At 41.0% G+C, this 22,862-nt stretch overlaps 1 protein-coding gene across 4 annotated transcripts in view; it reads right to left on the minus strand.

Moving 5' to 3' along the window:
* Positions 1-22,862, minus strand: part of diaph2 (diaphanous-related formin 2) — a 206,663-nt gene that overhangs the window by 95,239 nt on the left and 88,562 nt on the right. For all 4 annotated transcript variants that reach the window (XM_060885395.1, XM_060885394.1, XM_060885393.1 and 1 more), the window contains 2 exons: positions 21,058-21,172; positions 777-875 (listed from right to left, as the gene is read on the minus strand). In XM_060885395.1, coding sequence (XP_060741378.1) covers positions 777-875; positions 21,058-21,172 — 214 coding nt within the window. The remainder of the gene's footprint in view (positions 1-776; positions 876-21,057; positions 21,173-22,862) is intronic.

Here is a 22,862-nt window from a genome sequence, read left to right on the forward strand (position 1 = left end):
TAAATTTTCAGCCACAGATCCAATTTGCAGGAGACATGGTTGCAAAATCGAGACCTTGAACTGTTTGTGGATGGATCAGCCTTCAGAAACCAGAAAACATGCTGTAGCCACATAGGATATGCTGTATTCACAGAACATGAAATAGTGAGCCATTACCTGGACACCTCTCTGAAGAGGCAGCAGAACTTATCACCTTAAAAGAAGCATGCAAATTAGCACAAGGCAAAACTGGTATCACTTATACTGATAGAAGGTATGCATTCGGAGTAGTACATGATTGTGGCATTTTATGGCTTTGGTAAATCGATAGCACAGTGGTATGATTTCTGAACTCCTATGTGCAGTCCTATTACCAAAATCTATTGTCACATGTAAATATGAAGCACATATGGGGAAAAATTATTCCATCTGGGTTTGGTACAGCCCCAATGACAAACCCTGTTTGCCAAAGAAAATGTTTCTGATCTTCTGTGTACATGACTACAGATTAATTTAGCAATTTGCTATACAGGGACCAAATGCCCTGGAGACTCAAGGCCTGAACCAACTTAGTCATTTCCACCTTACTGGATCAGGATTTGTAATGTATTTATTTATTTATTTTTGCTTTGTCTCTGCATTATAACCATTTTTATAAAAACTCAGTGTAATGATTGATCGGGACCCTTCCTTTCTGAGATTTCTTGGAGTGTTGGGTCATGCTGCATGGCAATACAATAAATTGTGTACTTTATTTTTACTCTTACCTGTGCCTACCAGTGTGCTATTTTACTTACACAGATTTTGGGCCGTTTTGGCGTCAAGGATTCTCAACTCTTTCGCTTTTTTCTTAAATTGTGCCATTCTTTTTTCTGTTTCCTCTGCATCATTTTTCACTGTAAGACAAAGAAAAGACAGAAAATAATTATTGGCAATGTCACAAGGAATATTTAAAAGATACATAACACTATTATGTAATTTAAAAATAAAACAGAAAATCTTGAAGCAGGATGATGAACCATTGCAAAACCTGCAATTCAAATGATATTTCTGACTTTTCAAAACAAATCAAACCAAAAGGCTTTTTACATAGTAGTTTGCATTTACATTTATTTGAGTTTTTACCTTTACATTTAGAAAATGAAAGTAAAGTCACACTTTGGAATCAATAGCAGAAATCCATGAACTTGTTCATTTCCATTTTCATTTCCAGCATTTGGCAGACGCCCTTATCCAGACTGACCTCAGTCAGTCCGGATCGGGAACAGAATCTCCAGCACCACCACACTAACCACTTAGGCCCCTCAGAGCTGCGTGCTCAGCCCACTGCTGTTTACCTTGCTGACTCACCACTGTGCAGCAATGATCGAACCATATCATCAAGTTCACCGATGACACAACCGTGGTGGGTCTCATCAGCAAGAACGATGAGTCAGCAAACAGAGAGGAGGTGCAACAGCTAACTGCCTGGTGTAGAACCAACAACCTGCCTCTGAATGTTGATAAAACTAAAGAGATGGTTGTTGACTTCAGGAGAGCACAGAATGACCACTCTCCATCTGTAGAGATCATCAAGAGCACCAAATTTCTTGGTGTTCATCTAGCAGTGAACTTCACCTGGTCACTCAACACCAGCTCCATCACCAAGAAAGCCCAGCAGCGTCTCTACTTCTTACGAAGGCTGAGAAAAGCCCATCTACCCCCATCCTGACTACGCTTTACAGAGGGGCCACTGAGAGCATGCTGAGCAGATGCTTCACAGTCTGTTTGGGAACTGCACCATCTCAGACCCTGCAGCGGATAGTGAGAACAGCTGAGAAGATCATTGGAGTCTCTCTTCCCTCTGTTATGGACATTTACACCACATGCTGCATCCACAAAGTCAACAGCATTGTGGATGACCCCACACACCCCTCACACACTCTCTTCACCCTGCTGCCATCTGGAAAAAGGTACCAAAGCATTCGGGCCCTCACAACCAGACTGTGTAACAGTTTCTTTCCACAAGCCATCAGACTCCTCAATAACTGAATGGAACTGTACTGAGCAAAACACTTACACATACACATCAACTGTATGGACTGCACAGACCTACACCAATTACACACTCTTCCATTATACTGTACATCCATCAAACTGTTTATATTATGTTTTGCACATTCTGTCTCTCATTTCAGTTGATTGTTGTTTTGCACAATACATTGCATTACCTCATGCAATTGCTGCTATAATACTGTGTTCATTCCAGTATTCCAGTCTGGACACGCGATATCGATTGAACATACAGTATTTACACTGTTTTGTTTTTTTTTGCTTACAATGGACTTACAATGGACAGGACAGAAGGGCTATCCTGTGTATTGATCATTTGCTTCCTTTACAGATAAGCCATAATGTTAACTACAGGTGGGGAACAGGAACAATGTAATCAGCTATTTGGTTACCCCTTTACTTTTATATGTTAATTACAGGTTGGGCACAGGAACATCAGACATTGATGAATGTCAGTCGTTGATTATGCATGAAAGAACTAGACCCAAATCCCTTCAATATGCAGGTTGCTGTTGCATGATTTCTGCACTGTATCAGTGTCTGGCAACAGTAGACATGTACACAGCCACACGGATAAGGCTATCTAGCTAATAGTTCTACCTTATTGTAAGCTTCCACTCAGAAATACTACTCATTGGGTGTCATATTATTCTGTATAATAATTTTTTTGGGCATATTCATGAAAAGTCACTTGCCAAATGTAGTGTCTATGAACAGAATTTCACATTTGGTAGACTGAAAAAAGTCTGACTATAATTTCAAGAATGTAGACCCAATTAACCTTAAGTAAGAGCTGGAAAATAGAAGGCCTGTGACATACCAATCAGTAATTGGGGGATACAGAACTTGTCTCAGGTTGTCCACAAGGATAACTTGAGATTGGCCAGTGCCTCTAGTGGGATGGATTAGCCAGAGAAGTAAAAACTTCTTTAAAAAAAAAAAAAAAAAAAAGTTAAAAACCCCTTACTAGAATGAATCAGAAAGCTGGCAACACTGGAGGTCTTGTCTTTTTTGTCTCATCTTTTTCATCTATATTTAACTAGTCATGGCATGACTTTTCTTTAAATTTTATTTTCTTTAAACTTTTATTATTGATATATTTTTATTTATTACTGGCAAGTCTTTTTTAATTAGACAATTAAGATCAACTTCTCTTGATCTCCAACACAACTTTGCCATTACCTCCTAACACCACTCTTTCCACAAAACTAAAGCAACACAAGTATGAGTCCACCCAACTCTGTTGCATTAAAAGTTACATTCCAGTAATAATAATATTCCATAATCCTTAAGATTTTGTAAAATCCACTACAGCTACATTTCTTGTGTCATTATTTTCTGTTTATTTATGTGTTTGTAAATTTACAGAACATTTACAACATTTGGCAGATGCTGACTGACATTTTTCTCTCATTTTATGCAATTGAGCAATTGACTGTTAAGAGCCTTGCTCAGGGGCCCAGCATTGGCATCTAGGTGGACCTAGAATTTCGAACTTGCAACCTCCCGATCAGTAGTCCATTACCTTATCCAGAAGCCGTGGATGACTGCTAAAGTGCATGCACTGCTGAAGACTAAAGACCTATCCTTCAGAACAGGGGACAGGGCACCCTAAGAACAGCAAGGGCCAAACTGTACCGAGCCATTAGAGAAGCAAAGCATGCACATGCCCAAACAATCCACAGCCACTTCCAGAACAGCAGAGACATCCAGCGCATGGGGCAGGGAATACAGGCGATCACGAACTACAAGACATCTTCACCTGCCTGTGATAGTGATGCCTCCCTCCCAGATGCGATGAATGACTTCTATGCTCGGTTTGAGGTGCAGAACAACATAGCGGCAAGAAGAACATCCCTCCCCCCAACAATCAGGTACTCTGTCTATCCATGGCCGATATGAGGAGAACTCTATGTAGAGTTAACCCACGGAAGGCTGGTGGACCAGACAACATTCCTGGCAGGGTGCTCAGGGAATGCACAGGACAGCTAGCAGATGTCTTCAATGACATTATCAACATTTCCCTGAGCAGCGCTGCTGTTCCTACATGCCTCAAGACAACCATCATCGTCCCTGTCAAAAAAGAAATCTACAGTGTCCTGCCTCAATGTCTATCATCCCGTCACACTCACACCCATTGTAATGAAGAGCTTCGAGAAGCTCGCCATGAGGCACATAAATACCTAGTTACCACTGTGGGTTGTGCTGGATGGCGCTTTTGGTTGGCCCATCAAGCATAGCTGTTAGAAGAACAAAGAATCACTAAGTGAGTCTTCTTCCAGACTTGTTGACATCACAGAGAACAGGGGTGGCTGGTAACCATAGGAAGCCTGGAAAGGGGACAGGCCCATGGCAGCAAATGGCAGGGAGTTGTGGGCGTATACCAGCCATATCAGATTGGCCGACCAGGATGCAGGATTTTAGAGGCAAATGATTCGGAGTCCTCTGACGATACTGCCGATACACAACAAATGTTGCTGAATGTAGCAGGCAAGTGGAGAACTAGCGAAACTATAGATTTTACACATTCAAATGCCTCGTTTGTCTAAGCTGTGCAGTGGCCATGCTACATCTTGCTAGGAAAAGGAGGAATGGGCTACAGGTGTAGTATTAATGCAAACATAGTTCTCCAGCTGACATTTGATGTTGGATACTGTGATACAGTATATAGATGGGGGACAGAGTGGTGGTGGTGGCACTCATTTTTTGTCATTTTGTCAATGTCATTTCCTAAAGTAAATTTATGATGATTTGAAGTTGTGTAAAATACTTATTTGTGTTGTGATTTTAAATTTGACATACAACTAGTAGTAAAGACACCTGCTATAGAGCTGTGTCACTGGCAGTAGAAGAAGAAATAGTAAATAATGAATAAAATATTAAGGAAATCTGAAACAGCTAAATATTACTGGCAATCAGGCAGAACATTATGGTAACCTTCCTAATATTGTGTTAGTCTCCTTTTTGCTGCCAAAGCATCCCTGTCCTTTTAAGGCATGGACTCCACTAGACCCCTGAAGGTGTGGTATCTGGCACCAAGATGTTAGCAGCAGTTCCAAGTCCTGCAAGTTACAAGGTAGGGTCTCAATGGATCAGACTTGTTTGTTCAGCACATCCCACAGATGCTTAATTAGAATGAGATCTGAGGACCAAGTCAACACCTCAGGGGCAAGCTTTGTGGCAGGGTGCGTTATATTGCTGAAAGAGGCCACAGCCATCAGATCTTACCATTTCTATGAAAAAGTGTACATGATCTGCAGCAATGCTAAGGTAGGTGGTATGTGTAAAAGTAACATTCACATGGATGGCAGAACCCAAGGTTTCCCAGCAGACCATTGCCCAAAGCATCACACTGCTTCTGCTGGCTAGCCAACTTCCCATAGTGCATCCTGGTGCCATGTGTTCCCCAGGTGAGCCACGCACGATTTATCAGACCAGATATATCTGTACATTTTCCCATTCATCCTTCCTTCAATTATATAAAGTTTGCCAGTACCATATGCTGAAAAACAGCCCCACACCATGATGTTGCCACCTCCAAACTTTACTTTTGGTATGGTGTTTTTGGGGTGATTTGCAGTGCCATTTCTCCTCCAAACATGGTGTGTATTATGGCATCCAAAGAGTTCAATTTTGGTCTCATCTGACCAGACTATATTCTCCCAGTATTTCACAGGCTTGTCCAAATGTTGTGCAGCAAACTTTAAACGAGCTTCAACATGTCTTTTCTTCAGCAGTGGAGTCTTGCGTGGTGAGCGTGCATACAGGCCATGGCAGTTGAGTGCATTCCTTATTGTTTTCTTTGAAACAACTGTACCTGCTGATTCCAGGTCTTTCTGAAGCTGCCCACAAGTGATCCTTGGCTCTTGGACAACACTTCTGATAATTCTTTTCACTCCTCTGTCAGAAATCTTGTGAGGAATAGCTGGTCGTGGCCTGTTTATGGTGAAATGATGCTCTTTCCACTTACAGATTATGGACGGAACAGTGCTCACTGGAACATTCAGAAGTTTTGAAATCCTTCTGTAACCAATGCCATCAGAATGTTTTGCAACAATAAGGTTGCGAAGGTCTTGAGAGAGTTCTTTGCTTTTACCCATCATGAGATGTTTCTTGTGTGATACCTTGGTAATGAGACCTTTTTATAGGCAATCAGTTTGGACAGAACCAGCTGATATTAATTTGCATTGACAAGGGGCAGGATTGCTTTCTAATTACTGATTGTCTTGGCTTTCCATGCCTTTTTGCACCTCCCTTTCTTCATGTGTTCAATACTTTGTCCCTGTGTCATTTAACATTATTAAACATAACTTAATTTACGGACATCTATGGTTTGATTTCTTTGCATGTTTGGATTGAATGGGTTGTTACCAACATCTGGTGAAAATTTCATGTCAATAGCAGCTTTAGAAATAAATTTACTAAGAAAAATGGTGACGCGTTCAATACTTATTTTACCCGCTGTATCTTACCCACTAAAATGTGCCGTGACGAAAAGAAAATCTGTCTTATTCACTTCACCTGTCAGTGTTATGCCTGATCAATGTAATTTTGTTAACTTTGTTAAATTTTTTTAGTAAGAATTACCTAAAATGTTAAATGTGGTACACTTAAAAATAAGCATGCAAAAATGTTGCATTATATTTTTAAGTAAAATCAGCCCGTACACGCATGTGTAGTGGCTACAAGACAAATATTCAATGTAGGATTTTTCATGTGGGTACTAGGGTACTCTTTGCTGTGTGTGGATGACCATGTCGGTCAGCCACCACAGAAGACCAATTTTGACTCAGGAAAAACCCTGCATTTAGCATTCCTTCTAAGGATGTTCAATTGGGGTGCAATCTTGAGTTGAAATTCACTGCGATGAATGCAGGGTGTTTCGTCATCATTGCTCCATAGTAATGAATAGCTTTATCAGCAATGTGTATACTAGTTTGCTCTCTGACTTTGAAATATGCAACATTAAATATGTGCATCCAAACTCTAGAGAGAACTAGCGAGAGTGATTGACTTTCCTTTGATAGATGCCTTCCTCAGTCAGAGGTATTATTTTAGGGGTATGGAAATTAGTAAAGGCTATGTCTAAAGCATTAAAATGCTCTGGCCTTTTCCAATGCACAGGTGACGAAGCGTACAGAAGGTTATCATCACTGAATTGCTAGATGTCCACATGGTACTACAGAAAAAAACGTGGCCTTTGTAGATAATCTGAGCAGTTTTGAAGGCAAGTAGCAAGTGGCCTGTTAGGGATAGATTTTGCTCATCCCATTTTCATTTCTTGCAGCATAGCACATACTACTCTCTTGGTCTAGTTAATTGGTGACAATCTGGAGCCAAGGCCAAGGAGCAGACAAGCAAGTTAAACTGAATATCTGTTAGCTGCTATGAGATATCACCCTGGGCAAAAATGCAGAAACATTCAAAAAATCAGTTTTGGTAACTTGATTAGCATAAAACTATGTTTAACAGAAACTTGGATTAAACCAAATGAGTATTTAATATTACATGAAGCTAGTCTGCCCAGATATAGTTACATGCATCATCCTTATCCTTACAGGCAGGGGAAGAGATGTCACAGATAATTATGATGGTAATCTATGTGTCACAAATAATCTATACATAAATTCAACATATTTGAAGTAACATATAACCACAAAAATAATTCTACAAAGACAATTTCACTGTTATTTGCAGATTTATTTTCAAACTGAGTTGTTTCTCTATATTGACAAGGCATTAGTTGTTGGAGATTTTAATATTTATTTTGATTATCTTGAATACCTTCTGAGAACAGCAGTTGTCTCCTTCCTAAATTCACTCATAATGGTGGCCACAGTCTTGATCTAATACTAGTATTTAGATTAAATATAGACAATATAATCACAGATCCTCCATTTGAAGCTTCAGATCATCAACATATATCATTTAAAAGATGTTTTGTTCATAATGTTCTTTGCCATGATAAAGTCTCCAACCTACTTTTAAATCAGCTAATGCACAGGGGTTTCCTTGCTTCCATTCATAGATATCAACCAATGAATGGATCAAAATCTGACTGCAGAGAACTTGATCAGGTGACTGAATATTTCCACTACACACAATAACCAGAATAAATAACTAGTACCCTGATAGAACCATTACTTACATACATTAACACAGACCACTCAAAATCTTTTTATGTAAATGCCATCAAACTAATCTAGTAGCATTAAAGCAGCATGATAGGAGAACCTCCTAAAGGAAACATAGAAAAAATCTTAATGCTGCTGAGATCTACATATCTCTCCACAACTATCTGAAGATAAAAATAATCTTTGATACTTATTTAAGACAGTAGCAAAATTAACTTGAAATAAGAAAACCATAAAAACTTCTACACCATCAATATCTAGCAGTGGGTAACAGTAACAAACCAGCCATACAGTTAGTGTTCAAGACTCGGTTAGTTTTCAGTGTTTAAGTCTAGGGTGATAACATGTTCCGTCAAGCCTTTAGAGAATTTTAAAGAAGTAGATATGAAGGGTTCACATGGTTAAGGTGGAGTGGCTGTCCTCTTTACGTCCTAGGGTGCCCTCATGTCTGTGTCACCTACCCAGAGGTGTGTCACCTTCAAAATTTAACAACATAATCCCTCCATACTCACCAGCAAGTTGGAGGTCATGGGACTGGGTATCTCTGCCAATGAATCTCAGCCTTCCTGACAGAATGACCACAAGCAGTACAGGTGGAAATATTGTACAGCTATGACTGTGTGGCCCTGGCCTACCTGGAGGAGTTTAAAACCTGGAAATATAGTGCCAGGAGAATAATCCTGAACATCAACAAGATCTCCAACAACGACGAGACGGCCTACCTACAGGAGACTAAAAACCTGGAGAGATGGTGCCAGGAGAACAATCTTCTCCTGAACGTCATCAAGACCAAGGAGTTGATAGTGGACTTCAGCACAAAGCAGGAGCGGTCATACCAACCACTAAACATCAATAGGACTCCAGTGTAGCGAGTGGACAGTTTCCGATACCTGGGTGTTCACATCTCAAAGGACCTGTTTTGGTCCTGTCGCATGTTGATATCACTTAAAGACCTTGGTGAAGAAGGCCCGGCAGCGTCTGTACCATCTCGTCGCTTAAGGGACCTCAAACCACCTCTCGGGTGCTAAAGACTTTCTACACCTGCACCATTGAGAGCGTCCTGAGGGGTACCATCACTTCCTGGTTCGGGAACAGCACCACGCAGGACAAGCGAGCCCTCCAGAGGGTGGTGCGGTCAGCGTAAAAACCATATGCATTTATGTATATTTATATATATATACATTATTTTTCACTTATATTTTCATATTTCATTTTTTAGATAGTTTCTTTTTATATATAGTTTATACTTTCTTATTTATCTGTACTGACCCCTTGTGGGAAGAGTTTTTTGTGTTTTGTCCACACAGAGCTACCGTAGTTCAGGTATTCTCTTTACATTCCTACAGCAAGTCATACTACAGAGTGTTAAAGTCTGTAAACAAATATTTTGGCTCCTAAACATATCTGTCTGTAAGTATTTGTTTGATAGTGATCTTAGCTTCCATTAGATACCAAATTTAGTCATTTTAGCATGTTTTCTATATGTAATTTATAAGAAAATATGTGGTGCTATTACTGTTAGCTTCCTTATGGCATTTTCCATGTATGTTAGCATCGTGCTAATCGCTCGCTAATGAGAGGGTTTTAGTTATTTCTAAACTACTTATTTCATATTTATATTGTAATATGCATTCTCTTTGTTTCTGTATGCTACAGTTTTACAGTTTTTCCAGTAAAACACACTAAAAGAGCAAGACGCTTCCGAGTTCTTTATTGGAGACTGTTAGCTATCTGTAAAGCTAGTTCACACACAACTAGTAAAGGCAGAATAGTAAAAAGACAGATGGAAGGCCAGCCAAAAGTCGATACAGAAGACAACACTGCTGTCCCTCACCACCAAAGTACAGTCAGCAACGTTGGTGACCGGTGGGAAACAAGATCGGAATGTTCCAACATCTCACGTGCCAGTCAGTGGTCACGTTCCAGTCGATGGTCCAACGCAAGCGTTTTGGCAGCAAAAGCACGTGCTAAAGCAGCTGCCGCTCAAGCACAGGCATCATACGCTGAAAGAGAAGCGGAAGTGATAAAAAAGAAAGCAGAGCTTGACGCTGACCTCCTCAAACTGCGTCTACAGAGTGCAGCTGCAGCCTCCAACGCTGAAGCAGAGGTCCTGGAGGCAGCGGCCGAGGAAGAAGGTGGAGATACCTGGTTTCCAAAAAGCAGCGACAACGTCGTCCAGCCCATACCAGTTCCACCTCCGCCGGCTAATACCCGCTTTAACTCCGCACAAGCTACCACGTTAGTGCTTCCAGCAGCTCAGCGAGTAAAGTACAGTGATGATTTTGTTCAAAATAAAGTCGAAGAGCACAGCATACAAAACAGTGAGATTAGTGAATATGGGTTTAAAGAGCTACCAGTGACACATTCCTCACAGCATGGCATCGCCAGTGGAGCAGATTGTTCTTATGCCAAAAGCTCGTTCAAAAATGCCTTTTCCACATCTCACTCGCGGTATCCATCCCCAGTTACTACCGATCACAGTTTCCAGCCTCACTCTATGAATCAGTCTGCCCCATTCCAGCCCAGGCTATCGTCTCCACTCCCTGTTGTTAGTGCAAACGAGTCCAATTCCCCAGTCACGCCAGACTTAGCCAAATATTTGGTTCGTAGAGAGTTGGTTAGCTCAGGGCTTTTGACATTTGATGATAAGCCTGAAAATTACTGGGCTTGGAAGGCATCTTTTATGAACGCTATAGTAGGACTCTATTTATCCCCAAGAGAGGAGTTGGATCTCCTCTGCAAGTGGTTAGGCCCCAAATCATCAGAGCAAGCAAAAAGATTAAGGGCTGTACACACCTACGATGCCACAGCTGGTGTCAAAATGGTGTGGCAAAGACTGGAGGACAGCTATGGGTCCCCTGAAGCGATAGAGAATGCTCTCCTGAAAAAGTTGGAAGATTTTCCCAAAATCGCAAACAGAGAAAATCACAAGTTGAGGGAGCTAGGTGATCTCATCTCTGAGATTGATGCAGCCCGTGTAGGTGGACTTCTACCTGGCCTGAGTTACCTAGATACGTCCCGGGGCATCACTCCTATTGTTCAAAAACTCCCATTCCACCTCCAAGAGAAATGGATTACTTCAGCATCCTACTACAAAGAGCAACACCATGCTTCCTACCCACCATTCCCTGTTTTCGTGAAGTTTGTGTGCGACAAAGCTAAAACTCTCAATGACCCAAGCTTTGCCCCTTTGCTCTCTACTGGTTGCCCAAGTGTTTATAGGCCTGAAAGACTGAACAAACCCAACTTCAAATCTGCAGTATCTGTTCGAAAAACTGAAGTAACTGCTCCAAAGGGCTATAGTGACTCCTCTGAAAAAAAAAATGATAGAACCAGATAAACTATGCCCGCTCCACGACAAACCACACTCTCTCCACAAGTGTCGTGGTTTCAGAGCAAAGACTTTATATGAGAGAAAAGCCATTCTGAAAGAAAAGAACATATGTTACAAGTGTTGTTCTTCTGTCAACCACATAGCAAAAGACTGCGACATACATGTACATTGCAATGAGTGTAAAAGCGACCAACACATCACCGCACTGCACCCTGGACCAGCACCCTGGAAAACGGAAGCTCCAGGCTCTGCAGCCCCAGACGGGCATGGCGGGGAGCAACCAGAAAGTCCTATCCAAGCCATTGTGTCCAAATGTACAGAGATCTGTGGCAAAGGTAATAGCTCACGCTCATGCTCCAAAATCTGTCTAGTAAACATTTATCCTGCTGGACACAAGGAAAAAGCAGTGAAAGCCTATGCTGTGTTAGACGAGCAAAGCAATAGATCTTTAGCTAAAACAGAATTCTTTGAGATCTTTAACGTTAACACAGACACCAAAGTTTACACGTTGAAAACCTGCTCAGGGGTAAGTGAGACAAGGGCACGCCAAGCTGAAGGTTTCGTGGTTGAGTCTCTCGATGGCAACACTAGCGTCCGGCTTCCCACATTAATCGAGTGCAACATGCTCCCAGATGATCGGTCTGAGATCCCGACACCGGAGGTCGCAATACACTACACTCACCTCAAGCATCTGGCAGACAAGATTCCAGATTTGGATCCTAATGCTTCAATACTGGTCCTCCTCGGACGAGATATATCACGAGTGCATAAGGTCAGAGAACACTACAACGGCCCTCACAATGCTCCGTACGCCCAGCGCCTTGACCTTGGCTGGGTCATAATAGGAGAGGTCTGCCTTGGGGGTGCTCACGTGCCAAGCAAAGTCAGTGTTTACCGCACAACAGTGTTGAGCAACGGACGCACATCTCTTTTGGACTCTTGCTCCAACTCATTCCATGTGAAAGAAAAGGTCCTGAGCACTGACTTCCCATTTAGCCTTTTGAACATGACCAGCTTGATTGACATAGACGAAAATGACTGTCTCACTAACAAATTGTTCATGAGAACCCCACATGATGACAAACCCGCCATGTCAGTGGATGATGAACTCTTCCTGGAGATCATGGATGAGCAAATGTTTATGGATGAGTCCAACAGCTGGGTGGCGCCACTACCCTTCAAAACAAACAGGCACAGACTACCCAACAACCGAGACCAAGCGGTCAAACGTCTCAATTCGCTGCGTCGCACGCTTGACAAAAGGCCCCACATGAAAGAACAATTCTTGAACTTTATGCAGAAAATGTTTGAGTCAGGACATGCAGAACCTGTCCTGCCACCCGACAAAGACCAAGAGTGTTGGTACCTACCGTTTTTTGGTGTCTATCATCCTCGCAAACCTAACCAGATACGCGTAGTGTTTGACTCTAGTGCCACTCATGACGGCACGTCTCTGAACGATGTTTTGTTGAGCGGCCCAGACATGAACAACACACTTATTGGGGTCCTCTTGCGTTTCCGCAAAGAACCTGTGGCAATCACTGCGGACATAGAGCAAATGTTCTATTGTTTTGTCATTCGTGAGGACCACCGCGACTTTGTGCGTTTCTTGTGGTACGAAGGTAACGATCCCACGAAGGTCATCAGAGAGTACAGGATGACTGTACACGTGTTTGGAAATAGCCCATCACCCGCCATAGCAATATATGGCCTCCGGAGGGCGGCTCTGTCTACACAAGATGAGTACAGCGACGAGGCCAAACAGTTTGTTCTTAAAAACTTTTACGTTGACGACGGACTGGCTTCCTTTCCTTCAGATGCCAGTGCCATCCAAACTCTGAAAAGCACCAAGGAAATGCTTGCAGACTCTAACATTCGCTTGCACAAAATAGCCTCCAACAGCACAGAGGTAATGGAAGCGTTTCCATCTGAAGAACGTGCAAAGGAACTGAAAAACCTTGACCTTGGTGCAGAGCCTCTGCCCTTACAGAGGAGTTTAGGGCTTAACTGGAATTTGCAAAATGACTGTTTTACTTTCCTCGTGTCAAGAGAAGACAAGCCATTCACAAGAAGGGGCATTCTTTCTGTTGTTAACAGTTTGTATGATCCCCTTGGGTTTGCAGCCCCCATTATCATGCAAGGCAAGGCTCTCATCAGAGAATTATGCTCAGAGAACTGTGAATGGGACACTCCGCTGCCAACAGAAAAAGAGGCACAATGGAAATCTTGAAAAAACTCACTTGTGGACCTTGAGAAGCTGCAAATCACTAGACAGTATGTGAACACGTCACTACAATCGACCTGTCAAAGAGAGCTGTGTGTCTTTGCAGATGCTTCTACATCGGCCATATCAGCAGTTGCGTACCTTCGAGCCATAGACACCGAAGGTCATGTCCACGTAGGCTTCTGCATGGGCAAGTCCAAATTAGCTCCTAGACAAGTCCACACAGTACCTCGCTTGGAGCTATGCGCTTCAGTTCTGGCGGTGGAGATGGCGGACATGCTATTATATGAACTTGACATCGAAATCCACAAAGTGAAATACTACATCGACAGCCGAGTAGTCTTAGGCTACATCAACAACACCAGCCGAAGGTTCTATGTCTACGTCGCCAACCGTGTTGCTCGCATCAGAAAGTCATCTGAACCCAGTCAGTGGAACTTTGTAAGCACAGAAATCAATCCTGCCGATCATGGAACACGACATGTGCCGGCTTCACTACTGAGTTCTACCAATTGGTTTACTGGTCCCGACTTCTTGAGGAAAAGTGATGGAGAGTGTCCTGTGCAACCAGACAGCTTTCAACTTGTTGAACCTGCCACAGACATTGAAGTCCGCCCACAAGTCTCAACATTTGCAACCATAACTGTGACAAAACCGCTCGGCTCACACAGGTTTGAGCGCTTCTCCAGTTGGAAACGTCTTACACAAGCTATCGCCAAACTCATTGAAAAGGTCAGATCTATCACAAAAGATCCTGAGTCAAATGAATCAAAGATGGACGCTCTAACACAAGCAAAGTTAGTTATCGTACGAACTGTTCAAGGTGAGACATTTGAAAATGAGATTAGAACTTTGAACAGAAGAGAGGACATACTAAAACACAGTCCACTGAAGTATCTCAATGTATTTTTGGATAAAGAAGGACTGATGCGAGTAGGAGGACGTGTGACTTCTGCTGAAATAACTCAAGAACAAAGTCAGCCCATCGTTATTCCAAAGAAGCATCACATTGCCGCTTTGCTGGTCCAGTTCTACCACAAACAGGTTGTGCACCAAGGTAGACACATCACAGAAGGAGCCATCAGGTCTGCTGGACTGTGGATCATTGGAGGAAAAAGGTTGGTGACAAATCTTCTCAACAAATGCACAACCTGCCGCAGGTTAAGAGGAAATGTACAACAACAAAAGATGGCAGACATTCCAGTTGATCGTCTCATCCAAACTCCTCCTTTCACACATGTCGGAGTGGACATGTTTGGACCATGGAACATTAGTATCCGCCGGACAAGAGGTGGAGTGTTAGAGAACAAACGCTGGGCAGCAATGTTTACCTGTTTAGTCACACGAGCAGTTCACATCGAGGTAGTTGAGTCCCTCTCAACTTCAAGTTTCATAAATGCTCTCAGAAGGTTCCTGGCCATAAGAGGCCCCACCAAGCTCTTTCGATCAGACTGTGGAACGTTGGACGTTGGAGCGTGCAAAGAGCTTCAGATAAGTTTAGAAGATTCAGAGCTTCAATCCTACCTCAAAAACGAGACATGCACTTGGAAGTTTAACCCACCTCACTCCTCTCACATGGGAGGGGTGTGGGAGAGAATGATCGGAGTAGCCCGACGTATTTTGGACGCTATGTTGCTGAAAGTTCACTCTCCGAATCTGACTCATGAAGTACTTGTGACGCTCATGGCAGAGGTAACAGCCATAATGAATGGTCGTCCATTAGTACCTGTGTCATCCGATCCTCAGCAACCCGACTTGTTGACTCAAGGGGCCCTTCTCTCTCAGAAAATCTGTCCTGTCTCTATTCCACCTGGAGACTTTGATCCAAAGGACTTGTACCGTAAGCAATGGAAACAGGTACAAAGTCTTGCTAACTCATTCTGGAAAAGATGGCGAGAAGAGTATCTTGCAACCCTTCAACCAAGAAGAAAGTGGCAAGCAGATCAACCAAACTTAGCCTTTGGTGACGTTGTTCTCCTAAAGGACACTCAGGTCAAAAGAAATGAATGGCCTACTGGACTTATTGTGGACATTTATCCTGGTCGAGATAAAAAAGTACGCAAAGTAGATGTACGAATAATTAAAGAAGGTACGGCTAAGGTGTACACAAGACCTATTTCAGAAATTGTGTTGTTAGTTAAAGGTTAATAGTGTTATAGCAGCATACCAGGCGGGGAGTGTACTGACCCCTTGTGGGAAGAGTTTTTTGTGTTTTGTCCACACAGAGCTACCGTAGTTCAGGTATTCTCTTTACATTCCTACAGCAAGTCATACTACAGAGTGTTAAAGTCTGTAAACAAATATTTTGGCTCCTAAACATATGTCTGTAAGTATTTGTTTGATAGTGATCTTAGCTTCCATTAGATACCAAATTTAGTCATTTTAGCATGCTTTCTATATGTAATTTATAAGAAAATATGTGGTGCTATTACTGTTAGCTTCCTTATGGCATTTTCCATGTATGTTAGCATCGTGCTAATCGCTCGCTAATGAGAGGGTTTTAGTTATTTCTAAACTACTTATTTCATATTTATATTGTAATATGCATTCTCTTTGTTTCTGTATGCTACAGTTTTACAGTTTTTCCAGTAAAACACACTAAAAGAGCAAGACGCTTCCGAGTTCTTTATTGGAGACTGTTAGCTATCTGTAAAGCTAGTTCACACACAACTAGTAAAGGCAGAATATTATCTATCTCCTTTTGGTGATATATTTTATCCCAAATTGCATTCATTATGTTTGACTACCGGTCAGATGCAAAAAGCATTTCACTGCATGTCATACTCTGTATGTATTTGACAAATAAAATTTGATTTGATTTGACTTTAACATGGAAGCGTGTTCAGCTATGGCGTGACGCATATAACTTTAACTAATGTATATAGTGGTGAAGAGATTCTAAAACAAACCCTAAATAGTTATATTTGGGTGGAATAAACACCCATAGTGACATATAAATCATATAAATTAAGTTTTAGTATGGTAGCTGAGAACACTCATATACAGAGTTGTAAAAACATGGCCTAGGGTGGAAGAGGTTAAATTTAGTGCTTGCGTAAATTCCAAACAATGCATCAGTTAAAGACAGCAGTCCTCATCTCATATCTATATATATATCATATAATTTCAACAGCATCAAAAATCGGATGAACTGAATTACTTTTCAAATGAGGTAGACCAAGCAGCACGCTCAGTCCACTGATTTGATTGCTAATATATTTTGCCTATATCTTTGCAGACTCCTCACTGGGCTGACTGTGGCCCTAGGCTTACTGTGTAATACCATTTGTTAAAGGCCTCATTTATGATCTTCTGTTGGCCTAGACATTCTTTCTGTTCTGTTTCCGATATATGCTGAGGCCAGATACTCTGTAACAAAAAAGGTCTTTTGAACCAGTTCACCTTCAAAAATCACAACCTAACGCACACTTCAAACTCTCTAAAATTTACCCTAAACAGGCCAACTGAAGGGCTTGTGTAACATTAGGCTAAAAAAACATGTATGCTTACTATCAAAAGCAGGCAGTGGTCTGTAGTTCTTTGGAATGCAGGCTGCAGCTAGACTTCACAGTCAGTCACTGGGATAAAAAAAAAACTTGAATTCGATATATCCTGTGTTCTCACAAAAAGAAAAACCCTACACTGTGAAACACGGTTTATTTTGTGACTAAAATTCATGTCATAATCCTCTGTCAGGGGTGTCAAACTCAAATTCACAGTGGGCCAAAATATAAAACTGAGATAAAGTCACGGGCCAAACTGAATATTTATTGAATAATAACTGATATGTAATGTTCAACCTTTTTCATATGGAAACAAACTTTAGTTTTGCTTGAACACAGGATTTGGAACAACCAGAGCTTGATATTACAAACACATAAGAAACTAAATTTGAAATAAAAGATACATCAGTGGTGTTCATTTCTTATTTAAATAAATAAAATAAATTATGCCTCTCACTATCATTTTAAGTTCCATTTTGAAGTGGATCTTTTCCAAAACCAACAACAAAACAACCAAAAATAATAATTTAATTCAATGAAAATCCAACTTTTCGACTATTAACAGTTCATGCCTTTGAGTAGAAAAAGTGCATAAAGAAAACATATATTCAAACTCAGTTTGCTACACTCTGATTTACTCTGCACATTGATCTAAGCCAGATACCTGCCATCTTTTCTTAAATGCAAGTTCATCAATGTCTGGGGTCAGGCTCTGAGCTGAAGAAATATCATATCAAATGTGCATCTCAGGATGGATTGAAGGTATTCATCACTGAGTTGACTCCTGTGAGGTGTTTTGTTCAATTTCATAATAGAGAACAGTTGCTCACATAGATATGTGCTGCCGAACATAGAGAGCTTGGGTACGTAATTGGGGCATTGTGTCGGGGAGGAAATATGGAAACTGTGCAGCACCAACAGAGTCATACTTTGATTTGAGCGTGTCACTACACTGGAGTTCAATTAGCTCCATTTGGAGTTGGTTTCCACGTTGATCGCAAATGGATTAGTGAGCAGTTCAAATCTGCCTTTCTGGGCTTCAAAGTCAGCAAATCGTTGGGAAAACTCGGCGCTGAGTACGTTGATTTTTTCAGCAAACTGTGTTCTGCCCTTTTTTCAGCAAACTGTGTTCTCCCACCTGTCTTGAAAGCTCCTATTGTCCATCTTTTGTTAACAACTGTCAACAGAGAATGAGGGGCGCTTGCTGTTCGTGACTACGCGTCAATAAAGTGGCAAGGCATTCTGGGATTTGTAGTATTAGCGGAGCATGCAGCTAGCCAGCTTTAATGCACATTTGATATGATCTCTCGGGCCAAATATAATTACACCTGAGTTTGACACCCCTGCTCTAAGTGATTAGACTATAAAACTGTCTGAATTTTCCTCTATTCAAATTTTTTCATCATAAATCCTTATAAATTTAAACCTGAGTTTCAGAACCCTATAGCTTCTAGCTTTGATAACTGTGTAGAGAGTCATCAAGGCAATAATAGCAGAATTAAAAGTCACCTTTTTTCAATCTCTAACTAAGTCTAGATAGCCAAGAATTGAATAGCTATATTGGCTGTTGGATATGTTACAAACATATTGGAAAGAATTTAGAGCACCTAAGAAACTGTGGAGGTTATCACAACTTGATATTGATCTCCACTATTACTGTACTCTCATGACCAAGTTATCATCAGATGCGTCATCTGCTGTATCTACAAAATAATCTAGAAGGCTCTACAGATCATCAGCCCCATATCTTCTCTTCAATTATTAGCCTGCCACATACAAAGCCATCCTTATGCTAAGGATGTTAAAGATGTTTCTGTTATCACACCTTGTTCTGCACCACACACCATCCTCTACTAGGGCGTGACTGGACCCATATCCATTAGAGTACAAAAAAAAAAAAAACAATCAAGGCACTTCTCTGTTCTGGCACCTTAAAGGTATGATATTCTAATTTACTGTTTAAACAAATGAGTGAATATCTATCGTCAAACAAAGGATTAAGGCTAATGCAACGTGCTATTTAAAAAAATATTTATTTGAAAGTATTTTGTATTTTATATGACAAGTATACTAAAATACTTGTACAGTATTTTATCCAACACATAGTCACTGAACTTATAAATCAAGATGAGCCTGAAGAGATGCTGTGACATAGTTCCTGTTGGCTGAGTGTTTCTTGCCTGTGTCAGCATTTAATTATATTAATTTATTTTCCATTTTTTCATCAATAATTATGTGCTGCCGCATTCATTTGTTAGATTTTTCACTCATTCTTTTTCAAACAATGCTGTGTTTTCTGTCTAAAAGACAGCAAGTGAAAAAACTCACGCCAGATCTACATTTAAACTATATCAATGTCAGCACATTTTCCTGCACCTCCCTTTGCCTGTGCACCGGATTATTGAACACTTTGCTTAAACTGTTTTTTGCTAGTCCTGCATTACCCCATTTTCTCTTACTTTGGATTTTAAACTGTTTTCATGATGCTAGTTGTAGCTCACCCTGCATTGCTCTGCTTACCAAAATATTGGATTACTGGACTCTCTGTGATATTGATGTACTGTTTTCCTGCCTAGCCTTTGTTCTTTGTGTTGCTAATTTCTATACAGTTTGCCACTACCTTGACCCCTGCCTACCTTCATTAAAGATCTTGAGTTTATACTGGTGTCCTGCATTTGGGCGACACTCAACTCCCCTGACAATTCTCACAAAAAAACAAGGTTATGTAATCAAGTATGGCAAATATTCCGCTGTAGAACATGTCTAATGTGTAAGATGTAGCAAGATTAGAAATTTTTCCTTCATCGCTAGCTGTAGTTTTACATGTGGTGATTGGATTTCTGATAGATAAATTGCAGCAATAGAGGTGCATATCCAAACACTAGATAATGTTATTGATAGTGAGTGCAGTGTCTTTAGGGGAAAGTCGACATAGTCGCAAAGCCACAGCTAATGCTAATGCTCACTCATAGGAGCAGCACTCCTCTCCTCTTCACAAGTGTAATAGGTTTGCTCTGCTCGTTGAAGCACCCACTGAGAATCAGGTTACAGAAGGCTCCATCTTAAGGCATTCTAAATTAGCTAGGACTTTAAGGACTCCAGCAGCATTTATTAAGTGTATACTGGAGCCAGAATGAAGACATGACAGGTATTAAAGTCTTAGGCAAGTATAGGTTCTCAAAGGTAGTTTGACATATAGAAGCTATTAATAAATGCCTTCGTCAGATGTTACTAAGAGTAATATTGCAGATGTGATGAAGTTAGCAAAAGCAAAGGTCCGAGTAATATGCTCTGGCCCCTTTCAAATGAGGTGGCCTAATGGTTAGAGAGTTTGACTCCTAACCCTAAGGTTGTGGGTTCTAGTCTCAGGCCGGCAATACCACGACTGATGTACCCTTGAGCAAGACACCGAACCCCCCAACTGCTCCCCGGGTGCCGCAGCATAAATGGCTGCCCACTGCTCCGGGTGTGTGTGTTCACTGCTGTGTGTGCACTTTGGATGGGTTAAATGCAGAGAACAAATTTTGAGTATGGGTCACCATATATGTCACGTCACGTATGGTGATGTAGCTTACAGCTGTAAATCATTGCTGAATTTCCAGGTCATGCCCTGAAAACAATGTGGGCATTGTTAAAATAGTTAAAGCAGTTTCCAGGGCAAGCCTGACCTGTTGGGGCAGGATGGTGACCATATGAATTGGGGAGGTGCTGCTCTCATTTCTTGCAGCATAGCACATTGTCTCAGAACAGAGCCAAAAAAAATCATGTACTATCTTAAATGTGGTCTGAGTGTGTAGTAAGTGGGATAGAATACAAAAAAATCCTATTTACCTCTGGCTTTGGATGAAAAAGCAAGTGAAAGTTGGGCAAAAAGGTCAGGGTTCTCAAATTTCTCCTCTTTGACTTTGATCCAAAAGCAATTCTCTGTCATCTCCTGAGGCACTATCTGCAAAAAATAGAAAAACACAATTGGAATTATACTGCAAATGAGACAGACACACAGCAAATATTTCTTGATGATCAAGCATAAATAGTAACAAAATAACCCACATCATTTACACATCATTCACGATTAATATTCATAATATGAAATCACAATGAGCTACTTGCATTCAGAGCTATGAGATTTGTTTACATATTTTGTTTTTTGTCTTTATTTTATTCTGTGTGCTTCTTAAGCTTCTTAGACCACTGTATACATTTGCCAGTGCTGTTTGTCCATTGTACTTAATGGATACTTAAAAAAGGTACTTAAAAATGCATCACCAACTAGTACAAGTTCCAGCACCAGGCATTCCACCAGCCCTGCTAAAACCAAAAGCAGCACATCCAGGACCTGCTCAATGTCCAGATGTGAATTGGCAGGTTCTCCAGGGCCTTCTCTAGCAGTAAGGTATGCAAACTGCGGCCCAGCCCAACGTTGTACCTGCAAAAATAGGACAGCAGGACAATCCTGCAGCATTCCTGTATCAGCACACTGTGGGGGTTGGGGGAGCTGACTTTTCAACCTGCCCATTCTCAGACACAACCCCATTGCTGTACTCCATCTACTGGCTTCTGGTAGCAGCATTCATTACATTCAAAACACCCATGATTGCCTACAAAGCCAAAAATGGACCAGCAACCTCTTACCTCAAAGCTATTATCACTCCTTGCACTGCACCATGCTCCCTCAGATCTCAGATGCATAGAAAAATGTTTGGTGAAGTTGATGTGTGCACACAGGGATATCTGTTGGTGCATATCATTATTAAATTAAAACACTCCACTCTCCTACCCGTATTTTTCAATTTCAATTACAGAGCCATTGTTATGTGCAGTATAATTCCCACAAGCCTCCACAGGGTTTCACCCTTTTGAGTTATTATATGAGCAGAAGCCTAACAGCATCCTCAAAGAGAGGCCTTATCAAGTCAAGAAGCTTTTATTGTCATTTCAGCCATATATAGCTGACGCAATACATAGTGACATTACACAATGTTTCTCCAGGACGATAGTGCAATGTAAACCAACACAGAAATAAGGACTGTGTAAATTAGTGATAAGGATAGATGCTAGTTCAGGCAAAGTGCTACCAGGATGGTGTGCCCGAAGCTCCAAATAATCCAGTTCCTTAACATTTTATTGTCAAGCAATCATGAGACCAGAGTTGTATGGTATCTAAATCAAGCAAAACAACATTTTAGAATTTAAACACATAACAAATCAATCAATCACAAAGATTACAAATATGAAGCAAACAATAATACTAAGCATTACATAACTTAAATATATTTAAAGAAATACAGAAATTAATATAAACTTACAAATTCAAGCACTTATCAACTCTGAATCTCCCCATGAGCCACATGGATGCCACACTGAACAAAGAGACACTAATTAACAATTTAATGCAACTGTGGAGACAAAGCTCCTCCCACCCTGCTACAAAGAATTCTCCACAGACTGAAAGGTGAGTTGGCCTATCCAAATAGACAGTGGACAACTTACTGCAAACAGTGCAGTCAAGACAGTGCAAACAGACAATACAATGCATTACAAGATATAAAATAGCACCACGAGTGTGAAGTCTGTAATTGATTATGCAAACAAGCAGATGTAATCAATAAGACGACTATGGTAACATATGTAAACAT

The sequence above is a fragment of the Tachysurus vachellii genome, chromosome 13, assembly GCF_030014155.1.
Source record: "Tachysurus vachellii isolate PV-2020 chromosome 13, HZAU_Pvac_v1, whole genome shotgun sequence".
Taxonomy (NCBI): domain Eukaryota; kingdom Metazoa; phylum Chordata; class Actinopteri; order Siluriformes; family Bagridae; genus Tachysurus; species Tachysurus vachellii.